Below are 22,573 nucleotides of genomic sequence, written 5' to 3'. Positions count from 1 at the left end.
TGAAGAGATGTACCACTTGTCTGATGTGTCTGATAAAAACTTTTGCTGGTAAGAGCATAAGCATAATACCACTACTAATGCAGCATCTGTCTTTTGTATAGGCACTAAAAAGAACTGACTGGAAGTTGGAATGGTAAGTAAAATTATGATTTAAACATCAGTAACTGGACAATGCTACTAGTGGCTTTTGAGGTCGCCTCCTAATGCACAGGAAGCACTCCCCCATGAAGTGCTTGAAGGGTGTCCTGAGTGCACTAAGTAAACGCCAGATCTTTGTCCTGTTACCACTCCTAAGATGTCATGATTTTTGAAAGCCTGTATGATGATAATAAAAAACTGACTGAACGTGAAGTTCTTAATTATTAGCTCTACCTGATTTCAGGCATTTGTTTAGATTGGTAAGAAGAAAATAATCTGTGGCTATTGTAAAACCACTTTTCTTTCTTAGGTGGACTTGAGTCTCTGACATATTTGGACTGGCTTTATTTTTTCTTGGTAAGTATCAATTAAAAACATTCTAATAGGCTCAAAACTGTTACTGAGAATGCTGATAAAATACAGTTTAACTACCAAGCTACTAGTGCTTATGTCCTGTGTTTTATTAGTGAGCACATGTTAATGCATGCTCCAAAGGGGGTTTTTATAATGATGTTGGTCAAATGTCTGACCTGAAGTGAGCGTGTAGACAAATTGAACACTGAAGAACCCTGTGACAAATAACACTGAGCAAAGAATTTAATGATAATTTAACATTAATAAAGTCCTGTTTCCCTTCTAGCTGTTGGATACACATTTTTACCTGTGGATGGCATGCTTGAGGTAAGACAGAAATTTTTGGCTTCTGGTACACAGATTTATATTGTTGAAATGTGCTGGTCTTAGTCATTGTTGACTGTTAGTGTTTTCTGGTTGTACAAAGCCATGGATAGTTTTGAGAAATAATTTAAAGAAATACTTTCTTTTTCAGAAGCAGATTTTGGAGACCTTTAAAATAAAGGTATGTATTTTATTAATCCTAGCTAGTTACTAAGCATGGTGCTGTTAGTGATGACTTGAAATTAAAAACAGATGGGAATCTCTCTGAAAAAGAATGAAGATTTTTTTTTTATAACTGAAACAGTACCTGGAAAGTTTTAGAAATTTTCCTATTATTACCTGTGAGTAAATTTGGATAATTTTCAGCAGGTGTGAAGAGTTGGGTTGGCTACAGGTCCTGGAGCAAAGAGCATTAAGCAAAGGTATGGTAGTTTCAAGTTTGGTTTCTGTGTTAAGTGGTTTAAAGCCGATACAATGATGATAACATAGTTCAGCAGACTTAACAGTGATGAGCAATATTGTCTTTCGCTCCTATCTGATGTATCTGGCTGCAGCAATCATTGATAACTTCGAAAAGGGGAATTGGCCATTGTTTCACCAAAACATTCAGGGGTTTGGGTAACTAAGGTGTTAAAATAAATGTTCTATGTGGTGTTAATTGGAGGATTAAGAACTCACTTCTGGAGAAGTGCAGGTTAACCCTTTGCGGTCATATTAAATTTGGACATGGGTGTCGTACTGGTCCGAATTAATTTCCATTGAAAGAGCAGTGATACATAACATGCAAGATTATGAAGGATAAACAAGAGAAATTATGAACTGATACACGAATGAATAGAGTGAAGATTCGTACGGTTCCTTGCTGTGGTGGCTGAGAGCAGACATACGACCGGAACGGTAAAAAAGCTTTGGTGGCTGAGAGTAGACAAATGACCGCAAAGGGTTAATATAATAATATACTTTGTGGAGAAATTTTTATGGCATACATATAAATATGTAGATTATACCTGAATTACTTAGCTGTTTCTGCTTTTTAATTCATTAAATTTAATTTTGCTCTTACACTGCAAAATTGAACAGGAAGTACAGAGTTCCCATAAATATTATAATTGTACACTTTATAGTCGAGACATCCAGCCACCAGAGTGAGCCTTTTGTTAAACTTACGATCCTTCAAGGACACATTGTTGCCCCCAAAGTTCACTCGTGGTATACTCTTTATGGGTGTATAATGGAACAGTCACCATTGTACTATACAGAAGAGGTTCACTGCCCTACATGTTATTTTTCCAAAAGTTAAAAATGTAGGTAGGGTAAATTTCTAATGCACGTCTTTTTTTCCCATCTTGAAACAGGCAGATGTGTAACCCTGGAGATTTCCAGGTAAGTCAGTTTTTGGTATATATGATAAGTTAGAATGTAACCAGTGATGCAGTGATTCTGCCAAATGAAATAGGATGATATCACTCATAAAACCGTTCCATTTTGATTCTGAGGTTACTTTACTAACAAGCATCATGCAAGCTTCTTTTTACCATGATTAATGTGTGTTCTTTGCTTTCAGGCATTTGACTGCAGTCATGCAGCTGACTGTTGAAAGGTAAGCCTTGAAAATATCAGTGCTGCTGTTCTATTCCAGAATACATGATGATCTCACCACAACTTGAACTCTCTCACTGATTACTTGATGATGATAGCAGATCTGATATTCTGTGGACTGTGCTTGAAATATCATTAGAATTGGAATATGGCAATTGACTAAAAATGGCTATTTTTTTGCAGGCAGCTGGATGGATGCTCATGGAACAGAAGATCAAAGAACTGTGAATTTTAATAAATTTTTATAAACCATCTGATCAAGTCTGCTTATTTCATCTTTAATGGGATGAAGAAAGGAAAATGGGACATCTTTGTAAGTAAGACCCCCTGACAGTATACAGCCAGTTGGCCTTTCCGTGTGTATTTCATGGGATGTCTTAGGTTTGAAAGTGGAGTTTATGCTGAGGAGTAAATTACAGCACTCTCCAGTGGTTCCCCTTAATGTCCAAAATGGGCAAGTGAACCATCTGAACATGAGCTTATACAGGAAAAAATGCAACAACAAAAAGCAGGTACTCTTAATGGCTGAAACTGGAAACCTCCATTTGCTGTAAGCACCGTGATGGTGCTGGGTCTCTGGCCAAAAATATGTGAGAGAGGGAGTGACTGCCTATCTCAGGGATGGATCTCCCCTAGAAGATGCATATTAAAAGAAAACCTAAAAATAACGTGGCCTGTTTAAATTTTTTGAGGTCATTAGTACTGTGGTTACAACAGCATCCTTATCTTTAGAAAGTCCGTTTAGGAGCACTAATTTAGTTAACCAGTGGGTTAACCAGGTAATTTGAAAAGCCTAGTCAATACCTGCCAATCAAATTTCAGTTCACTTTCTAATTTAGCACTTGGGGTTGGAATGTCGAGCTGTGATTTATCATAGGACTTCCCTGTTTGATAGCTTAAAAGTTGTGAAGACTGCAAATCTGAATCTTCGAATAGTAGGTGCTGTTGGTTAGGGTGAATTCTGACCTTTTCAGGGTGTGCAGAAGTAATGCTTCAAGTGACTAGCTCTGGCCACATTAGCACCCATACTTTGAAGTTCCTTTAGGCTTTTTATGCTTGATGTTCCACAGGGCAATTCAAACATCCATATTACTTTTCCATTCCAGGTTCCTATTCAAATGTTCTCCCACAGGTCCTGAGACCCTGAAACACGCACTAGCTCTTAAATTCATTTGTTCATGTTTATGAGAATATAAACTCCATGAGAGGGATTTGGTCTGCTGTATTGCAGTGTTTCCAAGCCTGTTTTTTAGTAGTGGTTATATTTATTGAAAGAATTAGGTGTGATTGGGTGAAGTCTTTGAGGAGTTCTAGTGATTGGGTGCTAAAAGGCTAACAAAAAATACCCTAATTTTGAAATGGGGCAGAAGTTACCCTAACGCAAAGTTTGTAGCAACTACCACTCCTAATAAAGGTCATCCATGGCCTGGATGACTTCAGTTAGGTCAACTAGCTGGGAAGACTAGCCACAGAGATGACAAATGAAGCAGTTAATCTGAAGTATACAAACTACAAGCATTAATCCTATCTCGTTAATAAACTTGGGTGATGAAAGCTATTTGAGTGGTTAGTATATGGTGTTTTCTTTTAATGACAGCAAATTAGGAATTGCCTCCATTTTACAGATAAATAGAAGCTCAATTTAACAGGCCACACAGATAAGTCAGTATACAGCAACACTTGTAATTAACAGAATTTAATACACCTAAGGGTCTCTTAGGACAGACTAGGCAGGAATATTAGCCTGGGACTGAAAGTCCCAATGGTGTACTTTGGGGGACGGGGCGGGAGAAGCTGGCTTTACAGAAGACTGGGGAGGCTTGTGGTCAAACAAACCCTGTATCCAAAAGTGGGACTGGACTGATTAAAAAAACGAGTGGGACCTTAGGCACTAGTAGGAAGTTGGACTATAATGTCTGATATAATGCCCTCAAATTCTTGGAACCTGTAATTCTATAACCTGTGACATGCATGGGAAGGTGTGGAAGGGTGTATAAGGTGCTGTTACAGCGTGGTAACTGAATCCCTGGTTCCCAGATTTATACTTCCAGCTTGGCCTCCTGAAAAATTACATGGGAGATCTCGTAATTCATTTGAGGAAAATAACATTGACACCAACCGCATCACAAAGCCAACAGTGGGCAGTTCTAGTTCAGTGTTTCACTACATGTCCTGCCAAGAACACAAAAGGTCTCATGTAATTACACTCAAGCTGGAAGGCTGGGTTCCATAATTCAAAACCATTGTTCTTTAAATGTCAGCTTTTAATATTTTCTTTAAAGGGATCCTCGAGTTCCTTAACATCTCTGGGCTTTAAAAGGATTTTTTTTTACGTTTGGCATAAAACTGAAGCAAGTGTTGGTGTGCTGCACTGCACAGATAAGAAAGCTGAGCCTGGACTTAAGTGACCTATATACTTAAAGCATTAAAAGAAAGGTCAAGGCTAAGAAGCAAGCACAGCAACAAGATGCCAGCATTTGAGGAGTCTGCTATAAGAGGCCTTCCCTATCGGCTATGCTGCTCTCCGGGCCTCTTCCCTGCATGGCCTCATCTAGCAGTTTATTGCGTCATACCAATACATGTTTATGTCTCCTACCAGGCTAAAAGCTCCCGACAAACAATTTACTCACCTTCATGCCCCCTCAGCTCCTAGCCCAGCGAGGATTTCTTGCTCCACGGTCTACCCACATATGGGGAGAGACTGGGTTAAGGACCAACTTTAGGGGGACTTTCTAAGGGAGACTAGCTTTACACAGTCATGAAGGGCATTTATGCTCTTCCCAGCCCACTGAGCAGCAGAAATGAGACCTGGAACTGAAGCTGCTTTTAATTTCAAGTAGAAGAGTGTGGTATCCTGTTGCTTAGAGTCCTCAGAAAAACAGGCAGCAATATAAGCTAATAATGGTGTTCACATTAAAAATCAATGCCAAGGCGAAAGTGAAGACTGTAGAAAAGAACAATTTCATTAATCAAGGCTTTGTTCCCATTTTATGATTAAGTTTTTGTGTCAAAATAAATATAAGAAAATCACAATGAGTTTCAGTGTATACTTTATACATTTCAGGCTGGTCTAAAGTCAGTATTTTCAGTAAAACTGAGGGATCAAGTTATTGAGGGGTTAATTATTTAGAAAAATAGAAATATAAACAATACTGGTGAGTAAACTTTTTTACTACAGGTAATTGTTTAATCTTAAATTATAAAATAGACATACCTGTACCTGGTTACAGACGGGTGTCATTTGTGTCATGCCTTAGAGTTTTTCAAAGCATGTTCACTCATATCTCCCACATACATGATCTCTGATTCTGGCAGGAAGAGGCCTGTGCGGTAGCCAGGGCAAATAGTTTGCATTTCACACAAGCAGGAGGGAGGCTGAGCGAGGCCTGTGCAACTTGCCCAAGGTGAAGCAATGACTGGGATTTTTTGTGTTTCATTTCAGTGATGTTTTGCATATCATGTTTCTTACTATATTATGTTGATAGCTGAAATGTCACTGTCTAGCTTAATTTATAGGATTCTCTTGACACCCGTTAAACGGATTCCTCCAACTCACCAGTTTAAAGGGGCAAATATTTTCTCACCTTTCACACGATTTGGTTACTTCTGTCCTAAGTGAAAACCTATCTGAGTATGAAAAACATGATTAACAAACACTTAGCCATTATATTACTCTGACAAAGAGCCATCTTTCACACCTCTCCAAGTAAAAAGAAACTTCAAAAAGTCCCAAACAAACAATTCCTAGTAATGCAAGTCAAGATTGGATATCTTCTTCATTGTTGCCCGGAGCCCTTCCACTTAAAGACCTGTCAGGGCCTCAGCAGAACTCCAGAGGAAGCAAAGGGGATGAGACGCAAAAGCTCAACTTTCTGGATGGTGTGGGTGATTCAGTGGGTTCTTTCCCGCTTCCGAGTCTGCTGGCCAGGAGACCTGAATATGATAGGGCTGCAGGTCCTCGGGAGGGAGGAAATCCGGGGCATCGCTCATGAGGTCGTGTCCCCGGAAGGATTTTGGGAAGGCTATGACATCTCTGATGCTTGGCGCTCCAGTGACAAGGCATATCAGTCTGTCCAACCCTGCGAGTAAAGTGCAAAGTTAACAGGTGAGAATGTAATACGAGGGTGGGAGTGACTTAGTGTTTCCATAAAGGTCACAGAGAACTTTTCAATAAGAATCTTTAACAAGCATAGCTCCTGCCTTTGAGGCTACTGTCCACCTCATTTTATAAAAACGCTCAGGACTAACATTAACGTCTACTGGGATGAAGTGACAGCAGGTAATGAGTCCTTAGCAAGGGCTTACTAACGGCTGAACAAAATGAGGTGCTGTGCAGGGGACTCCAAGAACACGGAAGGAAGGCCCTGTGGCTTAGAGTCCACAATCTAGGCGAGATTTCTAGAACTTCCCGCTGATCAAAGCAGCAAGGTGAGCATCCTTGGCCATCAGAAGGGCCCTCACGTCAGCAGGGCTGTCCAGACCCCTCCCACTGTCCGAGCTCCCAGGGATTTGAGCAACATGGACTTAAAACCATGCAGTTCCATTCTATTAAGAAAAACCTTTCAAATGTAAATTATCAGTTAAGTTTTAGCTTTATAATTGGTAAAATATTTTAAAAATATATCATTGAAATGAAATCCAAACAAATTCCGTAGAACAGTTGGGCTCGCCCCGGACCTCCTTTACTACTCCACCCCCCCTTAAGCTGGGAGCCCAAATTTGAGAAAGTGCAATGGAATGACATGTGGCTTGTACAAGGACAGATTGTTTACCTAAGGCAATTCCTCCATGAGGGGGTGCTCCGTAATCTAAAGCCTGGAGCAGGTGGGAGAGCAATTTCACATCTTCCTGAAATTCAAAAGATAATTCCATTGAAATACACACTGAGGGTCCATTATGCGCTACACAGTGTGTTTAGGTGGGGAAGGGAAAATAAAGGTGGGTTAAAAAAAGACCTGAAGAGGTTTGTAGTTGAGCAAGATAATGTGACAAGTCACAGACAGTAAAACATGCAGAAAAATGCCTGGAACTCAGTAAATGCAGCTATTATTATGTGATAATGCAGAGTAAGACCAAGTGAGGACATGGAGGTGTGGGCTAGGAAGGGTAGGAAGAAAGCAGGGAGCTGTCCTGTCGCAGGGACAAGGGAGGACATTACGAGGTAACAGTGCCAAATGCCGCTGGGAGGTAGGAGAGCTTGAGGACCAAGAACAGGCCACTGGATTTGGGTATTTATCTCAAGTGACTGTGAGAACTCAATGTGTCAGTGCCTGGCATTTAGCAAGCACAAATAAACAGCTATTTTTTATTTTTCAAAGTCTTACACTAGAGGTAGATAAGCTGATACTATCCTGTATCTAGTGAATCCTCCACTCATGACACATTTTGACAGACACAAGACCAGGTTAAATGAGGTTACCTTCAGTATCATTTCCAGGACGTAGCGCTGGAGCTGTGCATCGTGAATTCGGATAGAACCGCCTCCTATCTCATTGCCATTTAAAACCAAGTCATAGTGTTGGCTACGGACCTAGAAGATTGATAGAGTCTCTACATTAGAAAATGTTAACTACTGACCCAAACCTGACAATTTCTTCTGGGGCTTCCAGAACTGAGTCAGACTGAAATATGAAGTTCTGCTTTGTTTCCACATTTCCTTTCATTTGCAAGTACAGACATGGTACCTTTTCGGGCTCAGTGTGGAGGAGGTGGATGTCACTGGGGTGGGGAGCCGTGAATGGGTGGTGGGCCGATTCCAGCTCTCCGGGGTTTTCCTCCTTAGGAAGGAAGAGTGGGAAATCCACCACCCAAAGGAAAGAGAACAGAGCTGGGTCACGGAGTAGCACTCCTCTTGCTTCCAGAAGGTCAGCACATTCCAGTCGTAATTTTCCTAGCAAAGAGCACTGCAAACAGAAGACACAAACACTGAGGTAACCACTGGGACAGAGTAGTCAGCAAAGGACTGATCTGGATTCTAAAGCCAGACCATTCTCTGAGAAAGGATTAGCCAGCTAATAGAAGATACACTCTCAGCTTCTCAGGAGACAACAGTCTGAGACTGTCAGCCTCAGTGACTGGGGAACTGAGAACACAGGTATCCAGCTTGCTGGACCTGGGTCTGAATCTGTTTGCTACAAGTATCTCTGCACCCTTTGCCATAGTGAAATGGAGATAGGAGTATCTACTCCAGCCCTAGCTGGTTTTCCCAGTGGTTAGAGCCTTGGCCTGAGGACTGAGGGGTCACAGGTTCGATTCCAGCCAAGGGCATGTACCTCAGTTGCTGGCTGAATCTCCGGCTCCAGGTGGGGTGCGTACTGGAGGCAACCAATCAATGTGTCTCTCTCACATCGGTGTTTCTCCCCCCCCCCACTCCGCCTCCCACTCTCTGAAAAGCAATGAAAAAAATATCTTTGGGTGAAGATTAAAAAAAAAAAAAGTATCTACTCCAAAAGGCTGTGGTGACGACTTAGTGAGGTAAGACACATAAGGTGCAACAGGACGGGCACCGATTCCAATCGTGATTTCCTTACTGCTCCTGAAGGGCGTGTGAGGATCTGCTGAGTGCCTGGCATGTACTTAATGTTCAACGAATGCAGCTGCTATGAGAAAGGCAGGGTGGATTAGAGGTTAACTCAAGAGTGTGACTTTGGGAACCAGACTTTGAGGGTTAGAAAAAAAATCTGGCTCCTCTACTTCCCAGCTGTGTGTGAGCCAATTTTTAATCTGAGCCTCAGTTATCTTTACAATAGTAATAGTATCAGTACTTCTTGACCTTTACAGTGTATTTCCAGTATCCCTTTGACTTTTCTACCACTTTTGTATACTTTACAATGATCTCTTCAGCTACATCCAGTCTTTTGTATCTCCTGAAGAACGCTGATTTAGCCAGTGCCCGGCAGCACTCACCGGCTCCAGCGGCTGCTCCCAAGGAAGACAATCCTGCCACGACCAAGTAGGGCCAGGAGGTCTGCCAGCCCAGCACCCCTGCAGACCTGTTCCTCCATATTTTCAGGAGTGCATTATGTATAAAGTTAGTGACTATCAAATTTTCTTAATTTGCAAAACCTTGAAAATGAAAATAGTTTCTCATAGTTGTATATTGGGTACCAACAGCCCTCTCCCTAAGTGGCTTTCCTAATCAGAGCCAGAGCTGGTCTGTGAGCAGTGCCAGTGGAGGCTGCTAGCTGGTGAAAAAACTAGTTTCTATACAGCATTATATTTCTATTCAGCATTATAAAGTGCTGAAAGATATTTATTCATATGAAAACTCACACAGAGCAGGTCCATTTTATGAAATTAAGTGAATTTCAAATATGTACGATATGCACAGGAGAAGAGAGTTCATTCAGCCCCAAAGCCCGGAGCCTAAGTGGCCTCTCTTACTGCTCTCTGGTGCTCGCCGGCCGCCAGGAGGACCACGCCCGCCTCCTGGACCTCCATTCGTGCCATCAGCTCCGGTCCCTGCTCCTCCGCTGCAAGCTTCGCAGCCGGAGAATTCCAGCTCCTGTTGGCTTTCAGGAACACAGGCAAGACTTCCTGCAATAAGGAAAAGACTGACTCACAATTTTTTAAAAAGAGGGGTTATTTTTCTTACAGCACAGAGATTTGAGATTATTCCCTCCTGAACCCCTTCAAAATGATCCTAAAGGAATTTAAAAAGTAATCTCATCATAATGAAAAACAAACAGAATGAAGGGCCAGGAGGGATGTCAATAGGTAAAAGATTTCTGCAATTTTCTTGGCAGACTGCAAGTGAATGGAGCATAAAGTCTCATATTTTGGATGCTTTAAAGTATCACTGAAAATTAATGACTCAAAAGCATGGCTATTTTGAAAGTTATTGATTCCAATATGGCAGAGGCAGGGTCCACTCCAGAGACAGTATAAGAATGCCTGTTCCCACCCCTTCTCCTCCCATTTAGTTCTACTGTTAACCAAGCCCAGAACACAAGATGCATCTGTCAAAGGTGTATTCAGAATTTTAGAGGAGGGTGCAGGAAGAACAGCGAATACAGGCTTTCCTCACACCTGCCACACTTTCACTTAAACCTTGGGCACGTGGGGCTCTATTTATTTCCCTAACCAGATTAAAGTACTGTTGTTTATTTTAAAAGGCTACGGTTGAACTTCCATTCTGATTGTGAATTAAACTAAGCTGAAGTCTTAGAATTACACCCAGGGGTAAGGTTAAATTTAAAAATAAAAAGGAAAAGTAGAAGAATGAACTGAAATAACAAGACCCTCAAAAGTAATGACAGTGAAAGAGCTCAAGCAATTACTAGTTAAAAATACTGAATCTAAAAGATAGGAAAAAACCTGCTCTGATTAATTTCTTACCTGATCAAAATGGTCCGCTGCAGATTTTCTAATGGACTCAATGTCTTTCCTTTTTAAGTATTTCTGATGAAAGAAAAACAAAGTAAACTCATCAATATGACACTTAGCTTTATAAACATGTTTATGATAGCAAATAGAATACAAATGTTTTGTGTCTTTCCATCACAATAGGATTCCATAAAAATTTAATTTCTGCTGCCAAGTGACAAAATTTTAAAGCTTGTTACAAGGCTCATTTTTTCCCAAATATGCAGGTCTCACTGGGATAGCTGTCCATGTATTCCATGTACTATGAAGGATAAATGTTGAAAATGAATCTTTACATGTGAATTGTTAAAGAAAAAATAATGTTCAGATCAATAAGAGGATTCAGGATTTCATTATTTCAGGTCTCTTAAAATTCTTTATATCTTACTTTTTGTAAATCATCTCAATGTCGCCTGTCCAGTGTGGCTCAGTGGTTGGAGCCCCCCCCCCCCCCCGCCCCGAGGGTCGAAGGTTCAGATTCCCCGTCAAGGGCACGTACCTGGGTTGCAGGTTCAATCCCAGGCCCGGTTGGGGCCCCTGTGGGAGGCAACCAATCGATGTGTCTCTCTCACATTGATGTTTCTCTCTCTCTCCCTTCCACTCTCTCTAAAAATCAAAGGAAAAAATATCCTCAGGTGAGGATTAACAACAACAAAAATCTCAATGGGCCACTTAACTAGGTTTGGGAGACACACAAAGGTGGAGACAGGGTTCAAACCCGCAGGTCTTATAATCTACTTGGGGAGAATGGACATCCTCAAACTGGGGTAAATAACATGACAAGCAAAGAATGTTACACAGAGCTCACCGGAATAGTTCGTTCTGTCTGCACTAGGGTCTGGGCACCAAGTTACTTCCTACTGAACATATGAAGTGAGTGTGAGACTGAATTCTTACCCCCATTCTGAATACACTTAATACGCTTACGTATCGGAGTGAGAAGTCTTTCAAAATATTCATCTTATTCAAGAGCCAACATGCAGGGGCTGTGCTGGGCTAAGCTGGGAGCTTCCGCACAAACTGAGGCTGGAGACGGACTCAGTAGGATTTCATGCTTGTCAGCGGTGGGAAAGGTCCAAAACGCAGCCGGTGGGCTCTACGCACTGCTTGGGGGGGCTCCAGTCTTGAGCCTGCGCTCATATCCCGCAGGCTTTGTCCTCTACTCACAGCTCTAGAGACACTCCTTAGACTTTGTATCAGGTACGAATTCTTTTCTAAAGATAATCCTTATGAGTTTATTTGAAAAGATACATACTTTCATTCAGAGAGAGCTGCTCTTTCTGAAGTTCAGACATGCCCATGTTGAACATATTTACTTCCCACATGCAGATTCTAGAAAAAACACAGATTGTGCTTCACTTACTGCTCCTTCAGGGATGCATATGGCTTTGATGGTTCCTTGGGGTTTGCTAAGTGCATCCTGAAGAAATCCAACCTCTGTGTTTCTGAACAAATCACTGATATCTACAATCTGGAAAATGGGTTAAAAAAAAAAAAAGGGTAACCAAACAGTTTACAAACAAGATTTCAGAAAAGAAAGCAGATCTTGTTAACATCTATAGAGTGCATTCACAGAGTGGTTCCCATGGGCTGGGCACTATATGGCATGTGTTAATGTACTTTTTATTAGTATTAATTCATCTCATCCGCCAAACAAGAGTATGAGGGAGGCACTCCTATTATCTCCATGTGGAAGCCAAGGCCCAGAGAAGGCAATAACTTGCCCAAGAGCACACAGCTAGTAAGTGGCAGAGCCAGAATTGAAGCAGTATGACTTGAGAACCACTATTTCATATTCCAAACGAAGAAACTAGGAGGTAAGCTGGCAGCTGTGAGCAGGCAGTTAGGACTCTCTATGTATTAAATGTTTTCATTCTAAGAGTTGAGCATTGCCCACTCATAGATCAGGCAGAACTCAATTTCTAAGGCATCTGCACTGAAAACAGATCCAGTAATATCACCAGCATCACACAGACAAAGGGCTATTGCTCTCTAAGAGCAAATAATGAGAGGCTCACCAATGCAAACTGCTCCATGTAAATTCTACCCTTACCCTTAGTTAAATATGTATTGACCTTAATGATTTGAATAAATGTTTCCATATGTTTGAACTCTTTAAAGACCATGGAAAAATAATAAATAACTCTTAATCATTTGCCTTCCAAGTACTCTTTTAGCTTAAGAAAAATTGAAGAGGAAAGAACAGGGCTTCCTCCCATCCCCCTTTCAAGTTACCATTTGTGTCCATACGATTAATAACTTGTCAGTAAAACAAACTTTGTAGCAAGAACCTTGCTCTTTGGAAATGGGTTTTGGAATACAGTAGATAGAAAAAGTATTGTAATGCTAACATGCTATTATTCTCTCTTGCTATAGCTCCAAAACATCAAAGGTAACAAGCTAAGGTAACAACAAAAAATATGATACAACAGTGTGTATAACTGGTTGTAGATTTCAAAGTGGTTCAAAAGACTGCGGGACTATATGGGACTATATTTGGGGGCAGAGACCTGGAAAACTGAAGAGTTAGTACCTTCATCCCAAAGCGAGTGTCGGGTTTATCAGTTCCATAGCTGGCCAAAGCCTCAGCAAAAGTCATAGAAGGAAAAGGGATCCCCACAGGACCTTTGTCATTAGGCCACGAATACTGGAGCAGACCCTCAATTAGACTCTGGATCCCAGTCTGGTCTACAAAAGACATCTCTATGTCAATCTGAAACCAAATAACATATGAAAACGAACTTGAACAGCTGCAATATTAGTATGTACATATTTATACATTTCTCTGGTATTAAGTTACCACAGGATTCTGGACATAAATACTTAATACCTGGGGGGAATAAGTATTATTATACATCTGTTTTATTAGCTGTGCTAATGCTTTACATACATCATCAACTTCTTTAGTTCACATGACTACCCATGGCCCATGGCTCAGCGCAGCTAAGTCACTTGCCCATGTATGTGTAGCTAGTAAGTAGTAAACCTACACTTAAGCCCAGGTCTGCCCATCTTTAAAGCCTATGATTTTTGTGCTTCATCACACTGATTCATATGCTATCAAACAGAAACCGAATCATAACAGCTCTGATGAGTCCCCAGACTAGACAGGTTAAATATCTACGTACGGAACTGTTAGTTCTTAATGTATAAGAGATGTTTTAAGAATTTTATCATGACCACGAAAACGCTGTAGGGATCGCGGGCGTCCCTTAGTTGGTGGCCAAAATCCTTATAAAAAGGACACATGAAATAGGTCAAAATTAAATAATTAACGCTTAACTGCAGGCCAGATTCACTAAACATCTGATGGATAAAATGTAATAAAGAGTCTATGTGATTACTGTCCTGGTCTGGAAACACTTGGCTGTAGCGAGGCCGCATGAATACCTGCGTAAACTCTGGCTGTCTGTCTGGTCTCGAGCCTTCATCTCGATAACACCTGGCAACCTGAAAATATCTACAATTGAAAAATAGCATTAACTGAGTTATGATTCTAGTAAGACATACACACGTTTCCCCCAAAATTCATGGCAATGCAGGCTATCAGATAATTAATAATAATACCTAAAGGGCATATAAGAAATTTTAAAATTCTTTATGATGCTCTAATCTCATCAGATAACATAGCTGACCCATGAGAACTGAGCCATACATTGCTTTAGAAATATACAATGGAACCTCTGGATATTCATTTATTAGACTGGCACACAGGGCGGTCCGTGCTTCTTCATGCAGACTCTTTGGCTTTGGCCAAACTGAAGTACTTGTTGCCCATGGATACACACAGCTTTCCCGTGCTAATTCAACTCTCACCTCCATCTGCTGGAATGCAGCTCTGTCCCAGGAGGCCCAGCTCATGAAGCTTTTTACCCTGCAACTCTCCACATACTTACTTTTGGTTTACATCACAGCTGGTTTTATTTAGTACCCTACTTCATTTGACTAGATTCATTAACTCCTTGAGAGCAAAACCTATTCTTTTTTGTTGTGAATCCCCTGCCACACTTACTACCATAGAGCCCTACACACAGTGGCTGCCCAATAAATCTTTACTGAGGAATGACTACAGATTTTTTGGGTATTTTGCACACATCTTCCGAACTCCCATACATTTTCTAACCTTCTTTTAAGAGCTCAGGCACATTTTCCCTTCCACATTTTTCCTTTCCTGACAACTACTAGCATAAAGAAAGCTCACCTGTCTAAACCACCAACCATCAGAAGTTGCTTAAATTGTTGTGGACTCTGAGGGAGAGAATAGAACTTTCCAGGTTCCCTGGATGGTATTACAAACTCTTTTGCACCCTTTTAACGAGAAAGAGAGGGAGAGAGAGAGAAGACATTGTTAAAAAAACAAACTCAAGAACTTTGGGTGCACCCAAAGCAGTAGGCGTGACTTCTGCGCAGCCCTAAGTCCTATTTTCTCTCCTAGATCCAGGGACCAGGGATGGTGGAACCCCAACTCGGAGTTCCTAAGACCCTGCTGGAGGGGCTGCCCTGGGAGGGCTGGGCCAGGCCATCCTGCCCACTGCAGGTGAGAAGGAGGGCTCAGGGTCAAGTGTCCACCTTAGCTGAGGGAGGCATACACAGCTGGGGATTTGGGTAAGTTGGGGTGCAGGGCAGTGGCCTTGGAAATAGGATCCACTCACATCCCCAGAGAGCAAATGAATGTGAGCAGGTGGGATTCAGACAGGGCTTTGCCTCTTGGCACTTCTGCATCACTGGCAATTTTCTCAGTTCTTAAGAAAATCTAGCTAATATGACCATCTTGAGGCAGTAAAATAAGTAAAAGAAATACAACCATGTGAATATAAATGCAAAGTGGTTTAGTTTTCTAACTAATAGGGCATTGGTAGGCTGATACATACCCCTGGAGTCCTCTTAAACAATGTTGGTGTTTCTACATCCACAAACCCTAAAAATAGAGAAATGTTTGAATTTAATAGATAGGAACCTGTCAAATATGATGTCTATGGTACAGTCGACAAATCTGAGGCTGCCCTTAATTAGGAATTTTGACTGAAACAAGTCACCAAGCCCACTGATGCTGGTGTCTACAAACTCAAAAAGAAAGCTGAAGATTTTCATAAAATCCTAATTTGTTCATAAAGTTGATACTTTTGTCATGAAATAATTCTAACTACTCAATGGATCCTTGTCTACTGAACTGTTCTGGGTTTTTAAATATTCTGCTAGTGTACAAAAATAACAAAATATAGTAGGAAAAACCCCCAGGACTGATTAAAGAGTTGAATTCGATTCCCATGACATTTCTGAGCTCACAACAAATGATCTTTAAGCATGATAAAGAATTTTAAAACTTACAGATACAACAACCAAAGGGCTGTCTGATCTTCAGTAGTGATGGGAAATACTTAACAGGCACCGTCACCTTTAAAAGGCTGTATTTATGACCCAGTAGGGAACTAAATTATGCTCTGAGTTACTAAGTTATGCTCTAGGACAAAACACCTTGAAACTAAACTTAGAAAACTGCCTTACACATTAAGCGAATTTCAGACCTCTGGCAACAGCTGACCCAATGACGCTAAGGGGACGATACAGTAAAACTGCTGAATAAAACAGAAGAAATGCTAAAAAGCTCCCAAGAAGACACAGGCGTCTCCCTTACCATGCAGATTACAGAGATATTCCCGCATCTTCATGACCATCTGGGACCTCAGCCGCAGGTTATACTGCATTTGGAAACTACGCAAGTCCAAGTAGCGATACTGCAAACGCAGAGCCTCTGTTTTCTAAGCAAATTGAAATATTTTTATGTTGAAATATTTTTTCTACTATGAAGAAGATATTAACTTTAGAGACACTTTGAATTTTCAAAAACTTGAGCTCTATCTTTAGATTCCGCCATTTGAGTCTACAACTCCATCCTTAATTCCTACTGCTTCTAAGTTTGTTACTGGTACAGATTTTACATTTTTTACTATTCATGATGATCGATATGACCCTTCACTGACTGAAATTTGCCTACCATACTAAACATTTATCCATTCATTTAAGCCTGTAGCTGAGTCTTGATTTCAGAGATCTTTAAAAAATATATACCAGAGTAAAAAACTATGACTTTCTCACCTGAATGGGACTGAGAGTGTAAGAAATGCAAGGAACAGAGGGAATCTCAGTGGCAGTACCAGTGGTGAGAATGTTTCCTTATTTTCAAGGCTGTAAATCTCTTTGTGCTGACAACTTTTCACAAGTCCTTTTCCTGGTGTAGCTTATTTCTTTGATACTAGAAACAGAAGAACTAGCTGTCACTTCTCTTTCTGAAAGCTTAGCTGGGAATTTCCTTTTTTTTTTTCCCCACAAGGCCAACTCTGTAATTATATTGCTTTTCCTAATTAATAAATTAAGTATTGGGAACTTAAATGGAAGACTAAGTGGCTTTGCAATGAATTACAAAATCCCTTCACAGATCAGTTTACAAACTAGGAGTATGCATGTCTACAACTATAGATAATTGTGACATAGCTGAAATCTATCTGGGTGTACATACCCAGTTTTGTCTAGCTTCATCAACCCCTCAAACATTAGTAAAGAACATCCTGAATTACAGTAATGTTTATAAGCTTGGGAAGTCAAGCCAACATTTCATCACTGTTAGAGGCTTAAACTTAATAGATGCAGGATCTCCTCTGCCATTTGGCCATGTCCAAGCTAGACATAAATTTCCTTTCAAAATGTAAAACAAAAGCAACCAAAAAAAACTTGAACACAATAACACCTCAAGTGTTAAAGACAGAGCCATGTTTCACACAGTCTACAAAACAGTCCAGGTGCTTAGGAACTGCAACGGCTTAATGAATTGTCACTATATAAGAAGGGTACATCAAGAAATTGTAGAACAGAACAATTCATGATACATCTATAACAAAGTGCTTCATGTTGCGGGAGTTAAAGTTTTCCTTTCAAAAACTCTGAAAACACTTTGCTGGTCATTAACATTTTCCAGATACTCTATCTTATTAGTAATAGAGGATGGCACCTTCACAAAGTCCTTAATTTCAAAGGGCAGCTTCTTGCAGGGATTCAGAAGTTCAGCTGTTTTAACCTTGATTTCAATCTCACCTGTTGGCATTTTCTTAAAGAGAGAGAGAGAAAAGACCTATTTAAAAACTTACTCATCAGGACATGTACACAGTGAACATTTGTAAAATACATGATTTGTTTATATATGTAAAATGTATGGTGCTTACAGTGTGTAGTCTAAATGTCTGTGTGTGATTTTGGCTGTGGCTCACATCAGCATACCTGTGGCTGATGTGATTATTAACAAATATCTTAATGTGCATATTTATATCAGTGTGTGTGTTTATAGTGAAGATTTTGGAACCTATAGGTTCATTCGTAGAACTTACAGAGCTTTAGTGCCTGGTGTCCAATAGGTGCTCAGCCTCTGTTGCCTGAATGTGTAGACAGACAGTGCAAGTGTATACAGGTGAAATCTATATGACAGGGTCTAAACTACTAACTGGATTCTCTTGTCCTGGAGGTCGGGAAATCACTGTCCCAGATACTTGCACCACAGATTCCACCGGGGCTTCACATAAAATCTTCTTCACGGAAGCAGCCGACTACAGGAAAAGAGGGGAAAACAGTTCCAAGAAACACATGAACTTAAATGAATCTGTGCTAAATCTAGTCTATGGTTAAGAAAAATGGTAATACTCATAGAGCTTAATTTCTGTAAATACTGGGTCTGTCTTTAATGATTTTATTAAAAAATTTGGTAAATTGCATCCCCATTTTGACTCCAGTTAACACAGCAAGTCAAACTCTTAACTAAGAGTTTAAAAATGTTTTCCTTAAAGGAAACTAAGGAAAAGAATGATTAATGCAAACAAGTCCCACATATGTACTTGAAAGGCGACTGTTTCCAGGGTTAGTCTTAGGGGCAGTTAAGTCCAAAAGCAATAATGGAGTTCAAAGGTTAGCTATGCTCCTCTCTGGATCCTGAGATAATTCATTGCTCTTATTTCAAACACTAAGAGCTGAGTAAATCATATTTTTCTCAGGCAAACAAGCATTTGTAAACATTACATAGAAACCAACGCTTCCCAGCAACCATGACAAGGTTGTTTATTTTACCTAATTTTAACGGTAATTATTTCTGAGCAGGTAGTTCCCTCACACGGCTCAAAAGTCAGAGGGGACAAACAGGTGAACTGTGAAAAGTCTCCCTCTTGTCCCTGTCCTCCAGCCCCTTAGTTGCTCTTCCCAGAGGTACCCAATGTTTCCAGATACTCAAGTATCCTTCCAGGGACATGTCATGAGATACACACACACACACCCTTTTAAATAAGATAATAGCATTCCACATGCCCTTCTGCATCCTGTTTTGTTTCAACTAACAACATACCTTTTTATTTTTCCCATATTAGTTCATAAAGAGCTTCTTTAATATTTTTTCTATGGCTGTCAGGATGTACATCTGTCTCAAGGTGGCTTGTATTTTTTTACTTTTCATTAACTTCTGAATTTCAAACTTCAAGCACACTTAGCCCACCCTGACCACAGCATTAAAAAGGCTTTCAGTAATAGTAGGAAAGTCTTCTATTACCTCATCTTGGGGAATGAGAACTTGAACAAGCCCCTGGAAATCTCTTAGGACCAGGAAGATGTTTTGCCTAATTAATGAAGAAATGAACATATTAGGATAAAATCTCTGAGCCCAAAATTTAAGCAGGCAAAGCAAATTAAACAAAAGACCCATACAGTTTCTCACATTTATCATAATAAATAATACGTGCTTTCATTATCTACAGTCATGAAATTTTTTATGTAGATTAATGAAAAAAAAAAAAAGACTTTTCATTTTCAATTTTTGTTGGCTATATATTCAGCTTACTAATGTTATCCAGATGGCTTATTAATGAAAAGGAAGATTTAAAAATTTTTAAAATTTTCGTTGGCTTAAGTCTAAAAGAAAATTTTATTAAATTTGGAAACTTTCCACATATTAAAATCCAAGATAATATTTTAGGATATTAAAAACATCTGATTGGACATTTTTGAAGTACAGCTATATACAGTCTTTCCTTCAAAAAAAATTCAATCTAAAATTTTCTAGAAGAGGTCCAACTACTAATTTAATACTTCTATAAACCATAAAAAGATCCCCCAAATCCCAACATTTTAGCATTCAACATACATTTCTCATACTGTGCTTAATACCAAGAAGAGGTTCAGAAAGCCTCCTCCAACTCTGAGTTGAGAAGATAAAATCAACAAATTTATGGGTCAAATGTCCATCCATTTGGGACATACTCTTTAGAAAGGTCACACAATCTCTGTATTTTGGATCTCTTCAATGTGAATTACTGTACTATCTCAGAAATGTTCTTGAATACAGAGATAAACGACAACAAAAATGGGCTCTAATCTTAAGGAATCACTGTTCTCTGCCTAAATTTAGAATAAAATAAACTTGTTTATGCTCTTGGAGCTTACTAGCTGGCCTATTCCCAATTACTGCACCTAGGGACTGTTAAACAAAAATTTTAACTTCCATGGAGGAAAGTCTTTTTTACAAGGAAGGGCTTATTAGACCATTGTTAGCAAAAAAAGACGACTAGTCTTGGGGCACAGAGTCTAAAATCAACAGCATTGCTAGATAGAAAAGACAGCATGCTCGTCACCCCAGAGTTTTGCAGGTGTTTTTATACGTGAATTAGGAGGAGGAAGGTGTAAGCCACTCTGAAAGAACTGACATTAGCTATAGATAAGGGGAATATGAGACAGCAAATTGGGGCTACTTGAGGGCTAGGCACAGCAGCAGAATACGTATTGTTCCTGGGGTTTGAGAGGCCTGGCTACTCACTCTTTTTAGATAATCTCAGAGTAACCACCTGGATGTTAATTATAATTCCAAGGAGTGTGAGCAGTCTTTTGTTGGTTTTGCACTGCAGCTATTACTAACTCCTTTATCTCGTTCTTCCACCCTCTGGCCTGCTATAATTCAATTTAGGACATCTCAGAATTTTCTCCTTGTCAGTCCTCTTCAACTTTTGAAAGCCAAGGGACATTTCAGTTCACTGGTGGATCCCACTTCATTATTACACCATTCCACAGATGTTACTGGTACTTGCTGAGAGTGACACTATTTCGGTCTTTCAAAACAAAGTGGAAAATTCAATGGATTCTGAGAATCTTGAGGAGTTGCAAAGCTTTTATTCTTCTGACTGGTTGAAAATTAATAAAGATTTGAAATTGCCTTGGCAAACCAAAACCATGCATTCTTAAACTGTCTGTCTCAATTTACCTTCGGTACTGAATCCACCCACACAAGGTGACTTCTTGGCCTAAGTGAGAAGAACGCAGCTCTCCACAGGTGTTGGTCCGGGCAACAAAGCTACTGAGTTCTTAAAAAAGAAAAAAGCAAGATGAAAAATGCATCATTTCCAAACTGCTTAAAAATAAAAGACTCTCAAATTACATCATCTTAGGTATTTCATGTCAATGGATAAAATTTATAAAGTAAATCTAAGTAGGTCTTTTGAGTCAATCACTGTTAAATTTACCTGCAAATGTGTCAAGAGCCAACTGAATAATGATCACCTAGCGTTTGCATTAACCTAAAACTACCCTATTCTTGAAAGTGCACACATCTGTCCCAAATCGAATAGAATCTTAAGAATTACAAAAGTTTGATGGCGCAGTGACTAACTTTAGTGTGAATCTGGAGTGAAAGAGTCACTATGGACACTCAGAAAACACTACTCAAAGTATTCTTAAGAGTGAAAGAATGTTTTACACTTCTTAGTAGCATCAACGAAAGGCAGAATAGCCTATCTATGTGGCTACTTTTCCAGTCGTTTTAAACTCCAGGAAAACACCCACCCGCCCGCTACGTTGTAAGAAATGAAGAGGGTGAGTGACCTGCTCCTACACCTAAGCCCGCTCACGCCGTTCACACTAGCGGGGACTAGAGAGCTGGGGGCAGTGCTGTCCAGAGGACAAGGGCTCCGCTTTCACCTGGGACACTCCGCTGGGAACTCAGCCCCCGCCTTCCGGAGAGACGCCCCCAGACCGGCGCGGCGACCCTCGCGGTGGGTGGGGCTAAGCCCCGGTTTAGCCGAGTTAACCAAGAGCAGAACATGCTGGAGCCGGGACGACGAGACACGCTCACGAACACGCCGCAGGCGCCGGGCCGGCGGTTAAGTCATTCTCCGAAATGCACGCGGATCCCTCACGATGCCAGGAGCGCCCACTTTCTGCTCCAACGCGTAAGCCCTCCTCCGCTGAACATTCAAGTACACGCGTCCGGCAACTCGGCCGATCTGCACGGCCTTTGGGGCCCTTGGGGAATGGGCAGAATAAAAACGTCACCCCCCCTCCGCGCATCCGTTTCCACTTCTAGTAACAAACGCAGCCGGAGCCAGATGTGCGAGGACGCGTCCGCACAGCAGCGCGAGGCGGGACTCCCGCGACCACGCGGCGGCGGAAGGGGCCGCTCATCCCGCGCACGCCCTTCCCCTCAGACAGCGCTTCCCCGGAGGTTCCCGCGGCGGCCCCGGGAAACAGGGAGATCCAGCCTGGCGTTTCAAATCCCCTGGCGCCGACCTCGGATCTTCAAAATGAGGCAGAGGGTAAATCCAAAACGTTCTGAGGGGCCGAACCCACACGCAGGTCGCCGGGGGGAACCATGCGCTCCTCCAAGCGCCCCGCGAGCCCCGGAGATTACTGTCAAGACAATCAACCAATCAGAGCGGAGGCGCCACCGCCATGCTTAGTGCGGCCGGAAATTGGAAGGAAAGCTTCGCGCCGGTAGGAA

The 22,573-nt window shown here is 41.0% G+C and overlaps 1 protein-coding gene and 1 long non-coding RNA gene across 4 annotated transcripts in view; one reads left to right on the top strand and one right to left on the bottom strand.

The window, feature by feature from the left end:
- The window catches only part of LOC308548579, a 256,809-nt gene that overhangs the window by 1,389 nt on the left and 232,847 nt on the right, over positions 1 to 22,573 (top strand). The window contains exons 5-12 of one of the 3 annotated variants that reach the window (XR_013997635.1): positions 102 to 133; positions 449 to 495; positions 779 to 819; positions 968 to 997; positions 1,186 to 1,238; positions 2,172 to 2,199; positions 2,381 to 2,416; positions 2,599 to 2,669. This is a non-coding gene — a long non-coding RNA (uncharacterized lncRNA). Of the gene's footprint in view, positions 1 to 101; positions 134 to 448; positions 496 to 778; positions 820 to 967; positions 998 to 1,182; positions 1,239 to 2,171; positions 2,200 to 2,380; positions 2,417 to 2,598; positions 2,670 to 22,573 lie in introns of those variants that run through there. The other 2 variants (XR_013997636.1, XR_013997634.1) reach the window with 2 other exon arrangements.
- DARS2 (aspartyl-tRNA synthetase 2, mitochondrial) lies at positions 5,449 to 22,496 on the bottom strand. Its single transcript, XM_081120259.1, has 17 exons — positions 21,775 to 22,496; positions 21,062 to 21,161; positions 19,361 to 19,427; positions 18,273 to 18,374; positions 17,786 to 17,881; positions 16,415 to 16,538; positions 15,651 to 15,697; positions 14,981 to 15,087; positions 14,170 to 14,239; positions 13,313 to 13,492; positions 12,143 to 12,250; positions 10,753 to 10,815; positions 9,799 to 9,951; positions 8,100 to 8,318; positions 7,835 to 7,945; positions 7,188 to 7,263; positions 5,449 to 6,494 (listed from the first exon to the last, which is right to left on the bottom strand). The coding sequence occupies exons 1-17, from the start codon at positions 21,896 to 21,898 to the stop codon at positions 6,280 to 6,282; spliced, it is 1,962 nt and encodes a 653-aa protein (XP_080976385.1). The 5' UTR covers positions 21,899 to 22,496; the 3' UTR covers positions 5,449 to 6,279.

The sequence above is a fragment of the Miniopterus schreibersii genome, assembly GCF_964146895.1.
Source record: "Miniopterus schreibersii genome assembly, chromosome: 19".
Taxonomy (NCBI): Eukaryota; Metazoa; Chordata; class Mammalia; order Chiroptera; family Miniopteridae; genus Miniopterus; species Miniopterus schreibersii.
The sequence above is the reverse complement of the archived record's forward strand: the minus strand, read 5'-3'. Positions and strand labels throughout refer to the sequence as shown.

Excerpts from the sequence above, each read along its gene's own strand:
- DARS2 (XM_081120259.1), bottom strand. The coding sequence starts at position 21,898 with ATGTTCTGCTCTTGGTTAACTCGGCTAAACCGGGGCTTAGCCCCACCC. Across the intron at positions 21,162-21,774 it reads TTCCCAGCGGAGTGTCCCAG|AACTCAGTAGCTTTGTTGCC; the intron begins GTGAAAGCGGAG and ends TTCTTTTTTAAG. Across the intron at positions 16,539-17,785 it reads AAATTAAGGACTTTGTGAAG|AAAACAGAGGCTCTGCGTTT; the intron begins GTGCCATCCTCT and ends CAATTTGCTTAG.